Below are 17,049 nucleotides of genomic sequence, written 5' to 3'. Positions count from 1 at the left end.
CACATGACCTTCTCCCATTCCTCCTCTGGATCATCCAGATGGTCATTGGCAAACTTCAGACGGGCCTGGACATGCGCTGGCTTGAGCAGGGGGACCTTGCGTGCGCTGCAGGATTTTAATCCATGACGGCGTAATGTGTTACTAATGGTTTTCTTTGAGACTGTGGTCCCAGCTCTCTTCAGGTAATTTACCAGGTCCTGCCGTGTAGTTCTGGGCTGATCCCTCACGTTCCTCATGATCATTGATGCCCCACGAGGTGAGATCTTGCATGGAGCCCCAGACCGAGGGTGATTGACCGTCATCTTGAACTTCCATTTTCTAATAATTGCGCCAACAGTTGTTGCCTTCTCACCAAGCTGCTTGCCTATTGTCCTGTAGCCCATCCCAGCCTTGTGCAGGTCTACAATTTTATCCCTGATGTCCTTACACAGCTCTCTGGTCTTGGCCATTGTGGAGAGGTTGGAGTTTGTTTGATTGAGTGTATGGACAGGTGTCTTTTATACAGGTAACGAGTTCAAACAGGTGCAGTTAATACAGGTAATGAGTGGAGAACAGGAGGGCTTCTTAAAGAAAAACTAACAGGTCTGTGAGAGCCAGAATTCTTACTGGTTGGTAGGTGATCAAATACTTATGTCATGCAATAAAATGCAAATTAATTACTTAAAAATCATACAATGTGATTTTCTGGATTTTTGTTTTAGATTCCATCTCTCACAATTGAAGTGTACCTATGATAAAAAGTACAGACCTCTACATGCTTTGTAAGTAGGAAAACCTGCAAAATCGGCAGTGTATCAAATACTTGTTCTCCCCACTGTATACACATGGCATATGCTTGGGTACCACCTTGACCTCTCTGATCTGCTTGCCTCAATAAATTAATGCTAGAACATTGGTAGCCAGGATAAGCTATTTGTATCTAGTCTCCTAATAATTGCATAAAGGTTCAAGTTAGACACGTTATCTTTTGTTTGCATGTGCATGTCTTTTTTTGTCGGTCCTGTCAATGGTGAGGGATCAAACATGCCTCAGCACACATAGAAGGTTACTTTGCCTGCTTGCAAATGTGTGCTAAAAGTGGGGATGTTTCATAGTATTTCTGATTATCTTAACTTCCCACCACCAATGACATATATATATTTTTTAACAGAAAACCACGGAACCACCACTGCAATATAGGCCTACACTCAGATAAAAGGTGCTATCTGCTAAATCCTTCTCCCTCCGATCTCCTGATTCTACCTCCTCAACCCTCCTCTCCTCCCTTTCTGCATCTTTTGACTCTCTATGTCCCCTATCCTCCCGGCCGGCTCGGTCTTCCCCTCCTGCTCCGTGGCTTGACGACTCATTGCGAGCTCACAGAAGAGGGCTCCGGGCAGCCGAGCGGAAATGCTCACACTGCCCTACCCTATGCTTTGACTTCTTTCTCCCCTCTCTCTCCAGATGAAATATTGCGACTTGTGACGGCCGGCCGCCCAACAACCTGCCCGCTTGACCCTATCCCCTCCTCTCTTCTCCAGACCATTTCCGGAGACCTTCTCCCTTACCTCACCTCGCTCATCAACTCATCCTTGACCGCTGGCCATGTCCCTTCCGTCTTCAAGAGAGCGAGAGTTGCACCCCTCCTCAAAAAACCTACACTCGATCCCTCCGATGTCAACAACTACAGACCAGTATCCCTTCTTTATTTTCTCTCCAAAACTCTTGAGCGTGCCGTCTCTAGCCAACTCTCCTGCTATCTCTCTCAGAATGACCTTCTTGATCCAAACCAGTCAGGTTTCAAGACTGGTCATTCAACTGAGACTGCTCTTCTCTGTGTCACGGAGGCTCTCCGCACTGCTAAAGCTAACTCTCTTTCCTCTGCTCTTATCCTTCTAGACCTATCCGCTGCCTTTGATACTGTGAACCATCAGATCCTCCTCTCCACCCTCTCCGAGTTGGGCATCTCCGGCGCTGCTCACACTTGTATTGCGTCCTACCTGACAGGTTGCTCCTACCAGGTGGTGTGGCGAGAATCTGTCTCCGCACCACGTGCTCTCACCACTGGTATCCCCCAGGGCTCAGTTCTAGGCCCTCTCCTATTCTCGCTATACACCAAGTCACTTGGCTCTGTCATATCCTCACATGGTCTCTCCTATCATTGCTACGCAGACGACACACAATTAATTTTCTCCTTTCCCCCTTCTGATAACCAGGTGGAGAATCGCATCTCTGCATGTCTGGCAGACATATCAGTGTGGATGTCGGGTCACCACCTCAAGCTGAACCTTGGCAAGACGGAGCTGCTCTTCCTCCCGGGGAAGGACTGCCCGTTCCATGATCTCGCCATCACGGTTGACAACTCCATTGTCTCCTCCTCCCAGAGTGCAAAGAACCTTGGCGTGACCCTGGACAACACCCTGTCGTTCTCCGCTAACATCAAAGCGGTGACCCGATCCTGTAGGTTCATGCTCTACAACATTCGCAGAGTACGACCCTACCTTACACAGAAAGCGGCACAGGTCCTAATCCAGGCACTTGTCATCTCCCGTCTGGATTACTGCAACTCGCTGTTGGCTGGGCTCCCTGCCTGTGCCATTAAACCCCTACAACTTATCCAGAACGCTGCAGCCTGTCTGGTGTTCAACCTTCCCAAGTTCTCTCATGTCACCCCACTCCTCCGCACACTCCACTGGCTTCCAGTTGAGGCTTGCATCTACTACAAGACCATGGTGCTTGCCTACGGAGCTGTGAGGGGAACGGCACCTCCTTACCTTCAGGCTCTGATCAGACCCTACACCCAAACGAGGGCACTACGTTCATCCACCTCTGGCCTGCTAGCCCCCCTACCTCTACGGAAGCACAGTTCCCGCTCAGCCCAGTCAAAGCTATTTGCTGCTCTGGCACCCCAATGGTGGAACAAGCTCCCCCACGACGCCAGGACAGCGGAGTCACTGACCACCTTCCGGAGACACTTGAAATCCTACCTCTTTAAGGAATACCTGGAATAGTATACAAGTAATCCTGCTACTCCCCCCTCCCCCACCCCCCACTGGCTATCATAAGTTGAATGCACCAATTTGTAAGTCGCTCTGGATAAGAGCGTCTGCTAAATGATGTAAATGTAAATGTAAAAGGATTCTTCTGCTGTCCCCATAGGAGAACCCTGTTTGGTTCCAGGTAGAACCCCTTCTGTGTCTAGGTAGAACCCTTTTGGGCTCCATTCCACAGAGGGTTCTACATGGAACCAAAAAGGGTTCTCCTTTGGTGACAGCCAAAGAACCCTGTTGGAACCCCCTTCTCAAAGAGTGTACTCAACAAGTTTAGCCTGTTAAGTTTACACCATTTCATTCTGTCCTCAAACATCTGCCTGGTATTCAAGATAACACGCAACATAGCACCACCACCTTTGAAGATTTTCGTCAACCTCTGATCAGACTTAAATAGCAGTGTTCTAAGACCCTCCACCAGGGGTGACTGTAGAATCCTCAAACAGACAAAAGGGAGACAGAAGAGCGCACCCACACTCATTTTAGATCCCAAGGGGTCTTTATTTTCATACTGTATGCTCTCACTCTCATCACTATCTCCTTTGCCATCTACTCATGTATTTTCTTGGAACTCCATTCATACAGACACACACACTACTGTAGCATCTTGTTTACATTTCTCACATTTTAGGCATCCAGCTTTGGCCTTGGATGGATCATGTTGCAATGAGATGGGCACAGAGGTATGTATGTACAGTTCTTTTCAGTGTGGTGGCAAATTAATTGAACAGGAGAAGAGGATGTGGTTGCTTGTGGATGGAGAGCAGTGTGGGTGGTGGGTAGAACAGCTACAGTGACGCTGATTGGTTGTTCTGGCTCATCACTTCTTCACTAAAAGAAAGATAGATTTAGAAATTAGTTCGACCTTGTCATAGTTCAACAGCTGAAAAGCCTTCATTAACATACTCCCAGAGATAGCGAGACATTCAGTATTAAATGAATGAAGTAGCCCACCCATCAAATCAAATCAAATCAAATCAAATTTTATTGGTCACATGCGCCGAATACAACAGGTGCAGACATTACAGTGAAATGCTTACTTACAGCCCTTAACCAACAGTGCATTTATTTTAAACAAAAAAAGTAAGAATAAAACAACAACAAAAAAAGTGTTGAGAAAAAAAGAGCAGAAGTAAAATAAAGTGACAGTAGGGAGGCTATATATACAGGGGGGTACCGTTGCAGAGTCAATGTGCGGGGGCACCGGCTAGTTGAGGTAGTTGAGGTAATATGTACATGTGGGTAGAGTTAAAGTGACTATGCATAAATACTTAACAGAGTAGCAGCAGCGTAAAAAGGATGGGGTGGGGGGGCAGTGCAAATAGTCTGGGTAGCCATGATTAGCTGTTCAGGAGTCTTATGGCTTGGGGGTAGAAGCTGTTGAGAAGTCTTTTGGACCTAGACTTGGCACTCCGGTACCGCTTGCCGTGCGGTAGCAGAGAGAACAGTCTATGACTAGGGTGGCTGGAGTCTTTGTCAATTTTGAGGGCCTTCCTCTGACACCGCCTGGTATAGAGGTCCTGGATGGCAGGAAGCTTTGCCCCAGTGATGTACTGGGCCGTACGCACTACCCTCTGTAGTGCCTTGCGGTCAGAGGCCAAGCAGTTGCCATACCAGGCGGTATTTCCCCATTTACAATTTCATTAATCAATGAAATAAATTATACTATAGCACATTCAATAACATTATTATTGTAGACTATAGGCTACTCCTGTATCTACCTTGTACAATACCATAATCATTGAATTAAGTTGCGTACCCATTTACAATTTAATTTATCAATTAGATAAATAATACAAGCACATACAGTTACATTATTGTAGAATAGGCTACTCTCTTTATGTAATGTCTCTTGTCGTGATATGTGTTTTGTCCTATATTTTTATGTTATTTTTTATTTTGAATCCCAGCCCCTGTTCCCGCAGGAGGCATTTTGCCTTTTGGTAGGCCGTCATTGTAAATAACAATTTGTTCTTAACTGACTTGCCTAGTTAAATAAAGGTTAAAAATGGTACGTTTCTAACATTTATGGTTGAGATTTTATTAATATAAATGTAAACTATGCACTTTATGACTTTCATTAACAAGCAGGCATCACACAGACGTTAGTAAGGCGTTGGTATGACGTCATGTCAGTCAGATGTTCAATGGTAGGCGACAGCCACACCGTGTTACGGTTGCCTAGGCTTAATTCTGGCACATATCACCCCCCATAGGCTAGGCTACTCTACTATTAACTACAGGGGTTGAGATCATCCGTTCATTTGCGGAAGTGTGGGTCCACGATTTAAAGAAGAACGCAACAACAAAGGGCATCGCATTGGAAAGTCGTGGAAATACGATATCGCTCGCCAAGTCATACCTATTCAGTTGATTGTTCCAAACTTGACACGTGAGTCCATTGCTTAGGCTATAGCCTTCCTTAGTTTTATTTTCAATTTGATTTAATCTTTATTACATCGTGGGACAGGCTGTATGTTCTCACTCATGTCAGTATTTGATGCAGTCTACCCTAGCTAAGATACCCGATGGAGTTGAGCGCGGAGGCGATGAGTTTTGGCGGTGTAGCCTATCTTCGACTACATTGAGTCGGTATCAGTCGATACTTGTAAAGATGTCCAGTGACAGGCTACCCTAAATTTAACCCAAAATTATTTAATCCATCGTGTGTCTTTTGAAGTTAACAAAATGCCACGCTTTCGCTTTCGCTCTGTAGTTTGCCGCTGGTGTGATACTTTTAATAAATGATAGGCCTAAAATGTAACAGGAAGTACATGGTTGTAATTATTTCTTAAAATCTATTCATTTCAGTCACACCATGGCTACAGCGGATGCAGTGTACAGTCCAACAACCGTTTCAGAGAACAAATCCAAAAAGTGGTTCATTGTACCAACAGATAATTTGGATAAATTCAGATGTTTGATAAAGGTGGTTCAAGTGGTAAGTAATGTTCTATCATAGTGTTATGATAATGTTATTGTACAACTTTTTGTTGTTGTTCAATGTTCCACTGTTGGGCAAAATCTTAATTCAAGCATAACATGAAACTACACTGAACAAAAATATAAATACAATATGTAAAGTGTTGATCCCAGACATTTTCCATAAGCACAAAAAGCTTATTTCTCTCAGATTTTGTGCACAAATTTGTTTACATCCCAGTTAGTGAGCATTTCTCCTTTGCCAAGATAATCCATCCACCTGACAGGTGTGGCATATCAAGAAGCTGATTAAACGGCACGATCATTACACAGGTTCACCTTGTGCTGGGGACAATAAAAGGCCACTCTAAAATGTGCAGTGTTTTTCACACAACACAATGCCACAGATGTCCCAAGTTTTGAGGGAGCGTGCAATTGGCATTATGACTGCAGGAATGTCCACCAGAGCTGTTGCCAGAGAATTACATGTTCATTTCTCTATCATAAGCCGCCTCCAATGTCATTTTAGAGAATTTGGCAGTACGTCCAACAGGCCTCACTACCACAGACTACGTGTATGGCGTCATGTGGGCGAGTGGTTTGCTGATGTCAACGTTTTGAACAGAATGCTCCATGGTGGGGTTATGGTATGGGCAGGCATAAGCTGCGGACAATGAACACAATTGCACTTTATCTATGGCAATTTGAATGCACAGAGTTACCGTGAAGAGATCTGGAGGCCCATTGTCGTGCAATTCATCCGCCGCCATTACCTCATGTTTCAGCATGATAATGCATTGCCCCATGTCGCAAGGATCTGTACACAAATCCTGGAAGCTGAAAATGTCCCAGTTATTCCATGGCCTGCGTACTCACCAGACATGTCACCCATTGAGCATGTTTGGGATGCTCTGGATACTGACTGGTTTTCTGATCCACTCCGCCACTTAAAAAAAAAAAAAAAGGTATCTGTGACCAACAGATGCATATCTGTATTCCCAGTCAAGTGAAATCCATAGATTTAGGGCCTAATGAATGTATTTCAATTGACTGATTTCCCTAGATGAACTGTAACTCAGTAACATCTTTGAAATTGTTGCATGTTGCGTTTATATTTTTGTTCAGTGTATTTCAGAGGAGAGGAAGACAACAACCTTCTGGTCTATCTATCTGTATGTTCTGATGGCACCAAGTAGTAAAACCGGGTTAGATCAACTCTGGTGGCAATATTACATTTTACCTAGTGGTGTCATCACATGTTTACTTTGTGCTCCAGACATAAGACCAGATGAACAAGTTTGTATGTAGAATGTCTAAGTATTAACACCTAGCTCCCTTGTCAGTTATGATACCAAGTTCCTTGTAAGTGGATAGTCTGTGTGTAGTAAATAGATATAGAATATGCAGATTTTCAAATGCTACCATTTCATTGTTTTGTATGTAACTGGATCTGGCTCCCAGAAACTGTTGGCTGTCTATCCCACAAAAACATCCCACAATTAACAGGCAAGTTTGTAAATTTTAACCTTTGTGGCCTTCTCAGGATGCGACCATTGTCAGCAGTTGTTCTTGATTATTCCTTTAAATGTTGTGAAAGTCAGACCGTTCTATAGAACAGTTGCATCAGTGCTGGTGATGATGCACCCATCAGAACACACCCAGTCCTCCCACATTCCCTTCATGATGGGGTGGGGTATTTGTCAGCAGAGATGACCCTCAGGAACCTTTAACTGATCGTCAGGCCTAAGACGGCAAAGTTTTTTTCTTCTTCAGATTTCAGACTCCAAATCAGTCACTGGAGTTGCTGTATCCTATTGAGGGTAGCTGAAACCAGATCCTGTATATTTAGCTCTATATAGCCTGTCTGGAACAGCACTCCGATTGGACAGTTGGACGTATCACCTAGCTTACATATTAAAGAGGAGACTGGGTCGGAAACCATTTTAGACAATTGAGATGCCTCCGTTTAGGCCTATATGAAACAGCAGTCGTGCTTAAGTCAACAAATGTGTGTGCGTGGCGTGCATATGTTCAGGGGGTGTGTCTTAACAAGCAGAAGACAGATCTTGGAATTCTGTTGAATTGAGTGAGGCTACTACAGCAGACTGCTGTTGACTCATGTTTGACCCCTTTCTGTGCCCCGCTGGTCATCACAAGTGGCAGAGTTGTGAAATGTCTACATTTTGAACTGGATATCATGAATGGCTTCCTCTTATTCCTAGACCTCATTGTCAAGGCTTCAACTATTTGACTGCCTTCCTAACTGCAGTGAAATGTTATCTTGTGATCTTCAATTGAATTCAAATCACATGGTTCATGGCTTCTACCTTGTATTTCTCCCCAGTTAACAAGATCTTGAAACAAACTTTTTCCGGGCAGGATGGAGGGCTTATTTGTTTGAGGGCACCTCTTGTACTATTAGGTTGGCCTGTGAGTAAGCAGGTTAGAGGTGGAGGTTTACTAGTTGCCATAGTTTGTGATTTGAGCTCTTAGTCCAGGCAATTCTTTAGGGGAATTGAGTCTCCTTCTGGAGCAGGAAATCAGAGTTGATTCAGAGTTTGTCTCTTGTGGGACTGCAGTCTGGAGACAGACAGAGTTGACGCGGCTCTGTCTTCCTCAGATCACTGGGTCCTTAGTCAAGCTAATCAGAGCCAGGTGTTAGCAATACCGCCTAGTGTCTAGCAGTGCACTGCAAATGAAATTAGCAGCCAGATGCAAAATGTAATTACTAGGGTTATTTTAAGCCTTGCTGTTTGACCTTATTATCACTGACTGTGTGTGTGTGAGAAACAATGGATTCCTCCAAATATGATAAACATTGCAAGAATGCTTGGCAAGCTCATTGCACATAAAGATCTGTGGAATTAAATGTAATTTAAAGCATTTCCCACTTAAAGCCACAGAACCCTGGATTCTTCTTCTTTCTGACGTGCTACTCTTTCTCTTGCAACAACACTTTGCTGGAGTTGTGTGTTCATAGAACACACTCTCACACACACACAGTATTGTACAGCTAACCTTGTGGGGGGACACAATTCAGTCCCATTCAAAATCCTATTTTACCTAACCCCTAAACCTTAACCCGTTCTCTTACCCTAACCTTAACCCAAAAACCTAACCCTAAAACTAACTCTAGCTCCTAACCCTTAACGTAATTGTAACCCTAACACTAATTCTAACCTTAACCAACTAGAAATAGCATTTGACCTTGTGGGGACTAACAAAATGTCCCCAGTTGGTAAAATGTTTGTTCGTTTACTATTCTTGTGGGTACTTCTGGTCACCATAAGAATAGTTAAACACGTCCACACACACACAGTCACACACAACAGATTGTAAAGAAAGTATTAAAGGTGCTGCAGAAAGATGTCCTCTTTCTGGAGGAGGCCCAGTCTTTATTACAGTGATGTCAGACTGTCTCCATATGGTCATGTAGTAAACCTCTAAATATAGAGCTGTGGCTTCATTAACACTAGGGCTGGGGTGAAACCGACTGTGGTGCATTTTATCTTGTAATATGGAACAAAGGTCTACAAACTGTACAGTTTAAGCCACTGTTCTTCTAGATACACATATGTCACATTATGCTTGGCACTGTATTACAGTGAGCACGTGTGTGCTGTCTCGTTTAGTTTTAGGTACCCATTTAGCACTGTCTGAATAGTGTGAGGACAGATCCTCAGTGTAATATGCTATCTGTATGGTAGCGGAGTGGTTGACCTTGATTCCTGAGGAAGCCGACCTGCCCTGTTCCTTCCAAACAATCGACAAGGAAACAAAAACAAAAAAACACTAACCGTGTGAGTCAGTTAAAGTCTGGTTTTGCTGGCCTTGTGTGGTCCAGTCTCTCGATTTCAGAAAACGAAAAGTTACATTTTATTAATAGCGGATATTGAGAAATCAAAATGGAGTCTGTGGGTGTTGTAAAGGGGTGGATCCTTTAGTTGGTCACAGTTATAATGGGAACATGAAAAAGCTCTTGTGTGTGGTGTAGTATTATGAATAGAGCCAGTATTTTACATTTACGTCATTTAGCAGACGCTCTCATCCAGAGCGACTTACAAATTGGTGCATTCACCTTATAGCCAGTGGGATAACCACTTGACAATTATTATTATTATTTATTAATTTTTTTGGGTGGGGTAAGGGGGGGGGTTAGAAGGATTACTTTATCCTATCCCAGGTGTTCCTTAAAGAGGTGGGGTTTCAAATGTCTCCGGAAGGTGGTGAGTGACTCCGCTGTCCTGGCGTCGTGAGGGAGCTTGTTCCACCATTGGGGTGCCAGAGCAGCGAACAGTTTTGACTGGGCTGAGCGGGAACTGTGCTTCAGTAGAGGTAGGGGAGCCAGCAGGCCAGAGGTGGATGAACGCAATGCCCTCGTTTGGGTGTAGGGACTGATCAGAGCCTGAAGGTACGGAGGTGCCGTTCCCCTCACAGCTCCGTAGGCAAGCACCATGGTCTTGTAGTAGATGCAAGCCTCAACTGGAAGCCAGTGGAGTGTGCGGAGGAGTGGGGTGACATGAGAGAACTTGGGAAGGTTGAACACCAGACAGGCTGCAGCGTTCTGGATAAGTTGTAGGGGTTTAATGGCACAGGCAGGGAGCCCAGCCAACAGCGAGTTGCAGTAATCCAGACGGGAGATGACAAGTGCCTGGATTAGGACCTGTGCCGCTTTCTGTGTAAAGTAGGGTCGTACTCTGCGAATGTTGTAGAGCATGAACCTACAGGATCGGGTCACCGCTTTGATGTTAGCGGAGAGCGACAGGGTGTTGTCCAGGGTCACGCCAAGGCTCTTCGCACTCTGGGAGGAGGACACAACGGAGTTGTCAACCGTGATGGCGAGGTCATGGAACGGGCAGTCCTTCCCCGGGAGGAAGAGCAGCTCTGTCTTGCCAAGGTTCAGCTTGAGGTGGTGATCCGTCATCCATACTGATATGTCTGCCAGACATGCAGAGATGCGATTCGCCACCTGGTTATCAGAAGGGGGAAAGGAGAAGATTAGTTGTGTGTCGTCTGCGTAGCAATGATAGGAGAGGCCATGTGAGGATATGACAGAGCCAAGTGACTTGGTGTATAGCGAGAATAGGAGAGGGCCCAGAACTGAGCCCTGGGGGACACCAGTGGTGAGAGCACGTGGTACGGAGACAGTTTCTCGCCACGCCACTTGGTAGGAGCGACCGGTCAGGTAGGACGCAATCCAAGAGTGAGCCGCGCCGGAGATGCCCAGCTCGGAGAGGGTGGAGAGGAGGATCTGATGGTTCACAGTATCAAAGGCAGCAGATAGGTCTAGAAGGACGAGAGCAGAGGAAAGAGAGTTAGCTTTAGCAGTGCGGAGAGCCTCCGTGACACAGAGAAGAGCAGTCTCTGTTGAATGACCAGTCTTGAAACCTGACTGGTTTGGATCAAGAAGGTAATTCTGAGAGAGATAGCAAGAGAGTTGGCTAAAGACGGCACGCTCAATAGTTTTGGAGAGAAAAGAAAGAAGGGATACTGGTCTGTAGTTGTTGACATCAGAGGGATCGAGTGTTGTTTTTTTTGAGAAGGGGTGCAACTCTCGCTCTCTTGAAGACGGAAGGGACATAGCCAGCGGTCAAGGATGAGTTGATCAGCGAGGTGAGGTAAGGGAGAAGGTCACCGGAGATGGTCTGGAGAAGAGAGGAGGGGATAGGGTCAAGCGGGCAGGTTGTTGGGCGGCCGGCCGTCACAAGTCGCAAGATTTTATCTGGAGAGAGAGGGGAGAAGGAAGTCAAAGCATAGGGTAGGGCAGTGTGAGCAGGACCAGCAGTGTCATTTGACTTAACAAACGAGGATCGGATGTCGTCAACCTTCTTCTGGTGCTTCCATCACACTGATGAGCTTTAAGAGTAATGTGATGGTCACACCAGAAGAATCCTCTCATTGTGAAGATTGCATGAAAGAGTTGTCCCTTCCTCCAAGTCCAACTCTGAACTTTGTATGAAATATTTAGACATTTTCATATACCCTCATTTACATGGGGCTATGATAGTCACTCAATTATTGAGTCAACTGTTCTGATGGCAATTCAGTTTGATAACACTATATTGGCACAAAATATAAATATTGCGTCAAGACAAAATCCTGAGTCCATCAGTACTTAAGCCATGCACAAGCATGATTGACAACACTAAATGACCTCTACCCTGCTCTGAGACAAAACGAAACTTCCCATTTAGCTCTGGTAGTACTACAGTTCCATCTGTTGTTGAGACTAGGGTAGTACATGATAACAGTGGGAGATCACAGTTAGTTCCATCTGTTGTTGAGACTGGGGTAGTACATGATAACAGTGGGAGATCACAGTTAGTTCCATCTGTTGTTGAGACTGGGGTAGTACATGATAACAGTGGGAGATCACAGTTAGTTCCATCTGTTGTTGAGACTGGGGTAGTACATGATAACAGTGGGAGATCACAGTTAATTTTGACTTATGTCCTCAGCTCCTGTCGTTCGTGGCCTTCATTCTCGAAGAGGTAGTGACGACCTGTATGAGCTGCTCTCCGCTCTACTTCTTTGAGTTTGTCAGCTGCACAGCCTTCCTCTTCACAGCTCTCCTCCTCATCCTCCTCGCTACCAACCTGCACAAGAGAGTGGGCATCAACTGCTGGCCCACCCTGGTGAGTCCTCAGCGTGTGTGTATACACATTTGTGCACGTAATGTTGATAAATGAGGCCCACTGACTTTCCTGGTGTTTTGTAGGTTTATCATTCATAAGACTTTGTGAAAAACGACATTTCATGAAGCCTGTGTGTGTGAGGGTACTTGTATTCACATTTTAAATGGATGCTGGTGTATAACCATGCTGACCTGTCTCTTACAGGACTTTGTGTACACGGGTTTGATGGCTGCATTCTTCCTCATCGCCTCCATTGTGTTTGCCTCAGATAATGGTGGAACTGACCTGGAGAAGGCTGCTGTGGTAAACTAACATCTTTACTCAGACTTTCCTCATACCTCAGGGTCCTGGTTACTGTTTTTTCAATTGAAGACAAAATATACCAGCCCAAACAAAGCTGGGTTTAGATTGAAAGGAGAACCATTTTGTTTTAAACTGTTTAGAGTGTCATTTCTGTACTGTTAGTTACAATATGTTTTACTAATGTTAATGCTTAGTAATCATTTATTACTTTTTATTTTCAGGCGTTTGGCTTCCTGGCCATTGTGGCATTCCTGGTGGATGCTGGCTGGTTTGTGAAGACCAGGGGTTTTCCTTTTAAAAGGACCAACCAGCAAGCCGCAAGCAACGGTGAGGCCCCCGTGGCAGAAGCCGAGAAACTCAACAGGGAACAGAATGAAGCAGACTAGGCCCAAGGATACCTAAACGATTGTAAACACTGGTATCTCTTTCTCACACACACGCAAACAGGCAACACACTAAGACCATCAGAGGACCACCTTATATCTGCTTAAAAGCAGGAAAGAAATCTCTAGCAGTTTTAAGATATGATTTAGAGGTTTTATTCTCAGCAGTGGGACCATTTTTGTTGGAGACTTGGCCTGTGCTGTATACATGTCATTCCCTTGGACTATGGACCTGCTTGGAATGGGACCACTCATTAAAATAGACCATGGCTCTCCAACCCTGTTCCTGGAGATCTATCCTGTAGGTTTTCACTCCAACCCCAGTTGTAACTAACCTGATCAACCAGCTACTTATTAGAATCAGGTGCGCTAGATTAGGGTTGGAGCGAAAACCTAGAGGACGGTAGCTCTCCAGGAACAGGGTTGGAGAGCCCTGGAATAGACTAATATGAGATTTTAAGATCACTGTATTGCCTTACCACTCACTGTCATTACTGCATTTCCAAGTTTTACTGGGATGAGCACCTATCTGTAATATTTTTCTTAATCTTGTCAAGATGGCTCCAGCTATGCAAAATGCTGTATCTAATTTCTCACACACAAAAAAGAAGGAAAAGGTTTGGGAGTTGAAAAACTATATTTTATCTAGTTATTTACAGTCAAACCCAACACATTCATATCCATTTCGGATAGTACAGTTACAGTATTTTAACTGGAATAAATTGTTTTAAAATGCTGGACATAATATATTAGCCAGTTTTAAGGAATGACAATCAAATGGGAAAATGTTTCAATTTAAACTCTTTAATAGGGAATGGGAACAGTCATGCCAGAAACGTTTTACAGAAATATACTTTTTTTTTTAATGGGCCCCTATGTCTGTAATTTTATTTTACAGACCTATTTCTCCCAAGTATCCCCAAAAGTCATTGATTTCTATGGTTTCAAACTTTCAGTCCATGCAAGAAAACTCCCCAGTATGTCTATGCGAGTCCAACTCCACGTGCCTTATTGGTGTTCATACTATAGATACATTTTAAATATAGCAATCAATGAAACTATAACTGTAATTGACTATCTGTAATGTTTTTAAATGCTGTCTGCCTTTTCAACAGCAGTTTGTATTTTAGTAGTATGTGTTTTTCTTTATTTCAGAAGTAAACTTGGTGGTAGGGAGGGGTCAGGGTTATGGAAGATTAGAAATGTACTATTTATTGTCCTTGATGGATTTTATTATTTCAGTTTTTCTTCTGTTCAATCATGTGACCTTGAATTAAGTGACTTTCAGGTTAGAATCAGACCTCAAGGTTCATATTTTAGTCAGCCTTATTGTGTAGCCTACTCTACAGCAAACTTAAAGGTAAGGTCAGCGAAATGTTTCAGAGAATATCCTGGGATAGGACTGATGGAGACCTCTTTTGATTGGCCAATTAATTACTTACTTGATAAATAGCATGTTATTTTGGATAAGGTCAGAAGTCCACATTTCTTAAATGCAATCTGAGTCAATCAACAGTGAAACAAATGATATGCTGGATTCATCCAGCGGCTGATCTGAAATGTCTTAGGTGATAGTTTAGTTGAAAGTAATAGGGATCTATAATAAGACATTAGTATGGGCTCCCGGGTGGCGCAGTGGTCTAAGACACTGCATCTCAGTGCTTGAGGCGTCACTACAGACCCCCCTGGTTCGATTCCAGGCTGTATCACAACCGGCCGTGATTGGGAGTCCCATAGGGCAGCGCACAATTGGCCCAGCGTCGTCCGGGTTTGGCCGGTGTAGGCCGTCTATTATAAATAAGAATTTGTTCTTAACTGACTTGCCTAGTTAAATAAAGGTTAAATAAATACAACATTGAGAAGTGACAGCTGTTATAATCAGTGTTGACCCCTGACTGACAAAGCCCTTATAAGCAAGACATTCCCATCCAAGTACAGTACAATAACAGTGTTTTCTCAGGACAAATACTGTAAAAGGTTCATGTTAAATTCATGTGGTGTTGTCGATGAAAGCAATGTGACACTAGTGCACTATTTTAAAAATCCTATCAGATATTCAGTACATTAAATAGCTAGAGTTGAGGGTTTGACTTGGAATTGGACATATACATATCCCTTATCTAAACCTGTGCCTTAATAATGACTAGTAATATTCATAGATGCCAATGTTTTATGCATTCATTTTTTGTAATAAAAAACAATCTATATTGTGTCAATAATTCGCCATGGAATAAATGCCATCACTTTTCTGAAGTATTTCGTTTCATGGGATTACTGGTTAAGAGCTTATATCTGTACATATCCTTGATGTAGCTAGTGTGCTATATATATCTATATCTGTGCTCTTATTTAGCCCTTGTATTAATTCTACTGTATCAGAGAATTCCGTTTTCAAGTGTTGTACAGTCCAACCCCTCAACGTGCGTGTGAATTCAGTTAGTCCACAAGGGGGTGCATGTTACTCAGGAGACACAACAGGAATTGCTCAGGGAATCCCAACCATTATAGAAACCGTTTTTAAGGAGTGGTCAACCACTTCATTCATAAAATGATTGTCCCGGAGGTCATTTTTGCTATTCTAAATCCAAAGCCTATTATCATTTAAATGCAGTTTTACACTTTTTGTATAAAAAATGTCAATATACTGTATTATATGGGTGGGTAGAGACCAAAGTCCTGCCACGTATTTTATCCCCAGCTCCTAAACCCAGCATTAGTATTGTCCTTTATGCTTATTTGAATTATGTAAATGACCTCCACTAATGAAACTGTGAATAACATGAAATAACAATTTATTTCCTCTGCTTATATTGTGAGAGGCAGATAATGGAGCTATAAAGCTCAAAGAACAGCCGTCAGCTACGCACATCAGAATAAATGCAGTTGGTGAACAGGAAGCTGCTTCTTTGGGCTGCTAAAAGTAAACAAATGAGGCCCCAGGGAGAGCAGGGCTGCTGGAGCCAGCACAGGGTGAGTAATGTTCCCCTACTAGCCTTCCCTTCCATCTCAAACCCGAACAATGTCTCCACAGACCTCTCACTTCTTCCACTGCTTCCTCCCTCCCATCTCCCTTCTCAGACTGGACTAGTCTGCCTTCTCCTGAAGTGTATGTAGCTGAAACAGAGCTTTTCATGAGGGTTTGATCAACAGGCCAGTAATTGACACCATATTGCAGGGGGGTAGTGGTGCTCATGCCTCTGATTCTCACACGTAATGGCTCTGCTGCCATATTCCTGGCAGGCCTCTCTGTGCCAGGCCTCTCAGTACCAGGACTCTCTGTGCCAGGCCTCTCTGTACCAGGGCTCTCTGTGCCAATAGAGTAGGTTGATATCAGATCGTCATGAGACCAGAAGTTTGGGCAGCAGCACAGCTTTTTAAAATATCACCTCCATTTACATTAGTAACATACATTAGCCTGAAACTCAGGAAGACAACATGATTTCGACAACAACATAACTGTAATAATACCATCCACCCTCTTAGAAAAAGAGTGTACAACCCTTTCCACAGACGGTTCTACATGTAACCCAAAAGAGATCTACCTGGAACCAAAAAGGGTTCTCCTATGGGGACAGGCGCAGAACCCTTTCTAAGAGTGTGTACTTTATAAAGTGGATTCCCTTGCCTCCTTCACCAGGAATAGTGAGGAGGAGGTACTAATCAGTATTTCCCTGTGTTTAGGCAATGTCCCACCCAGCAACACAGGAATGTCTATCATTCTTGGACCTTTCCCAGGTCATTAATGGAAGTGTATGGACATTTTCAGCTGGGAATTTT

General features: G+C 43.9%; 1 protein-coding gene across 2 annotated transcripts; it reads left to right on the top strand.

The window, feature by feature from the left end:
- Positions 1–5,167: 5,167 nt before the first annotated feature.
- On the top strand, positions 5,168–15,528 carry LOC311115208 (CKLF-like MARVEL transmembrane domain-containing protein 6). Of its 2 annotated transcripts, XR_014611204.1 has the most exons (6): positions 5,168–5,421; positions 5,841–5,970; positions 12,410–12,586; positions 12,791–12,889; positions 13,111–13,453; positions 13,694–13,873. XR_014611204.1 is itself a non-coding variant. In XM_084157281.1 (5 exons), the coding sequence occupies exons 2-5, from the start codon at positions 5,848–5,850 to the stop codon at positions 13,273–13,275; spliced, it is 564 nt and encodes a 187-aa protein (XP_084013407.1). In that variant the 5' UTR covers positions 5,168–5,421; positions 5,841–5,847; the 3' UTR covers positions 13,276–15,528. The 2 variants fall into 2 exon arrangements, 1 of the variants encoding a protein (XP_084013407.1); XM_084157281.1 differs by having other exon boundaries at positions 13,111–15,528.
- The last annotated feature ends 1,521 nt before the right edge of the window (positions 15,529–17,049 follow it).

This window comes from Coregonus lavaretus (genome assembly GCF_964263955.1).
Source record: "Coregonus lavaretus genome assembly, chromosome: 3".
Lineage (NCBI taxonomy): Eukaryota > Metazoa > Chordata > Actinopteri > Salmoniformes > Salmonidae > Coregonus > Coregonus lavaretus.
This window is presented reverse-complemented; position numbering and strand designations above follow the sequence as displayed.

What these genes read in the sequence shown, in the direction of transcription:
- LOC311115208 (XM_084157281.1), top strand. Translation starts at nt 5,848, where the DNA reads ATGGCTACAGCGGATGCAGTGTACAGTCCAACAACCGTTTCAGAGAAC. An exon ending in TGATAAAGGTGGTTCAAGTG is followed by an intron (nt 5,971 to 12,409) that starts GTAAGTAATGTT and finishes TTATGTCCTCAG; the next exon opens with CTCCTGTCGTTCGTGGCCTT. An exon ending in ACCTGGAGAAGGCTGCTGTG is followed by an intron (nt 12,890 to 13,110) that starts GTAAACTAACAT and finishes TTTTATTTTCAG; the next exon opens with GCGTTTGGCTTCCTGGCCAT.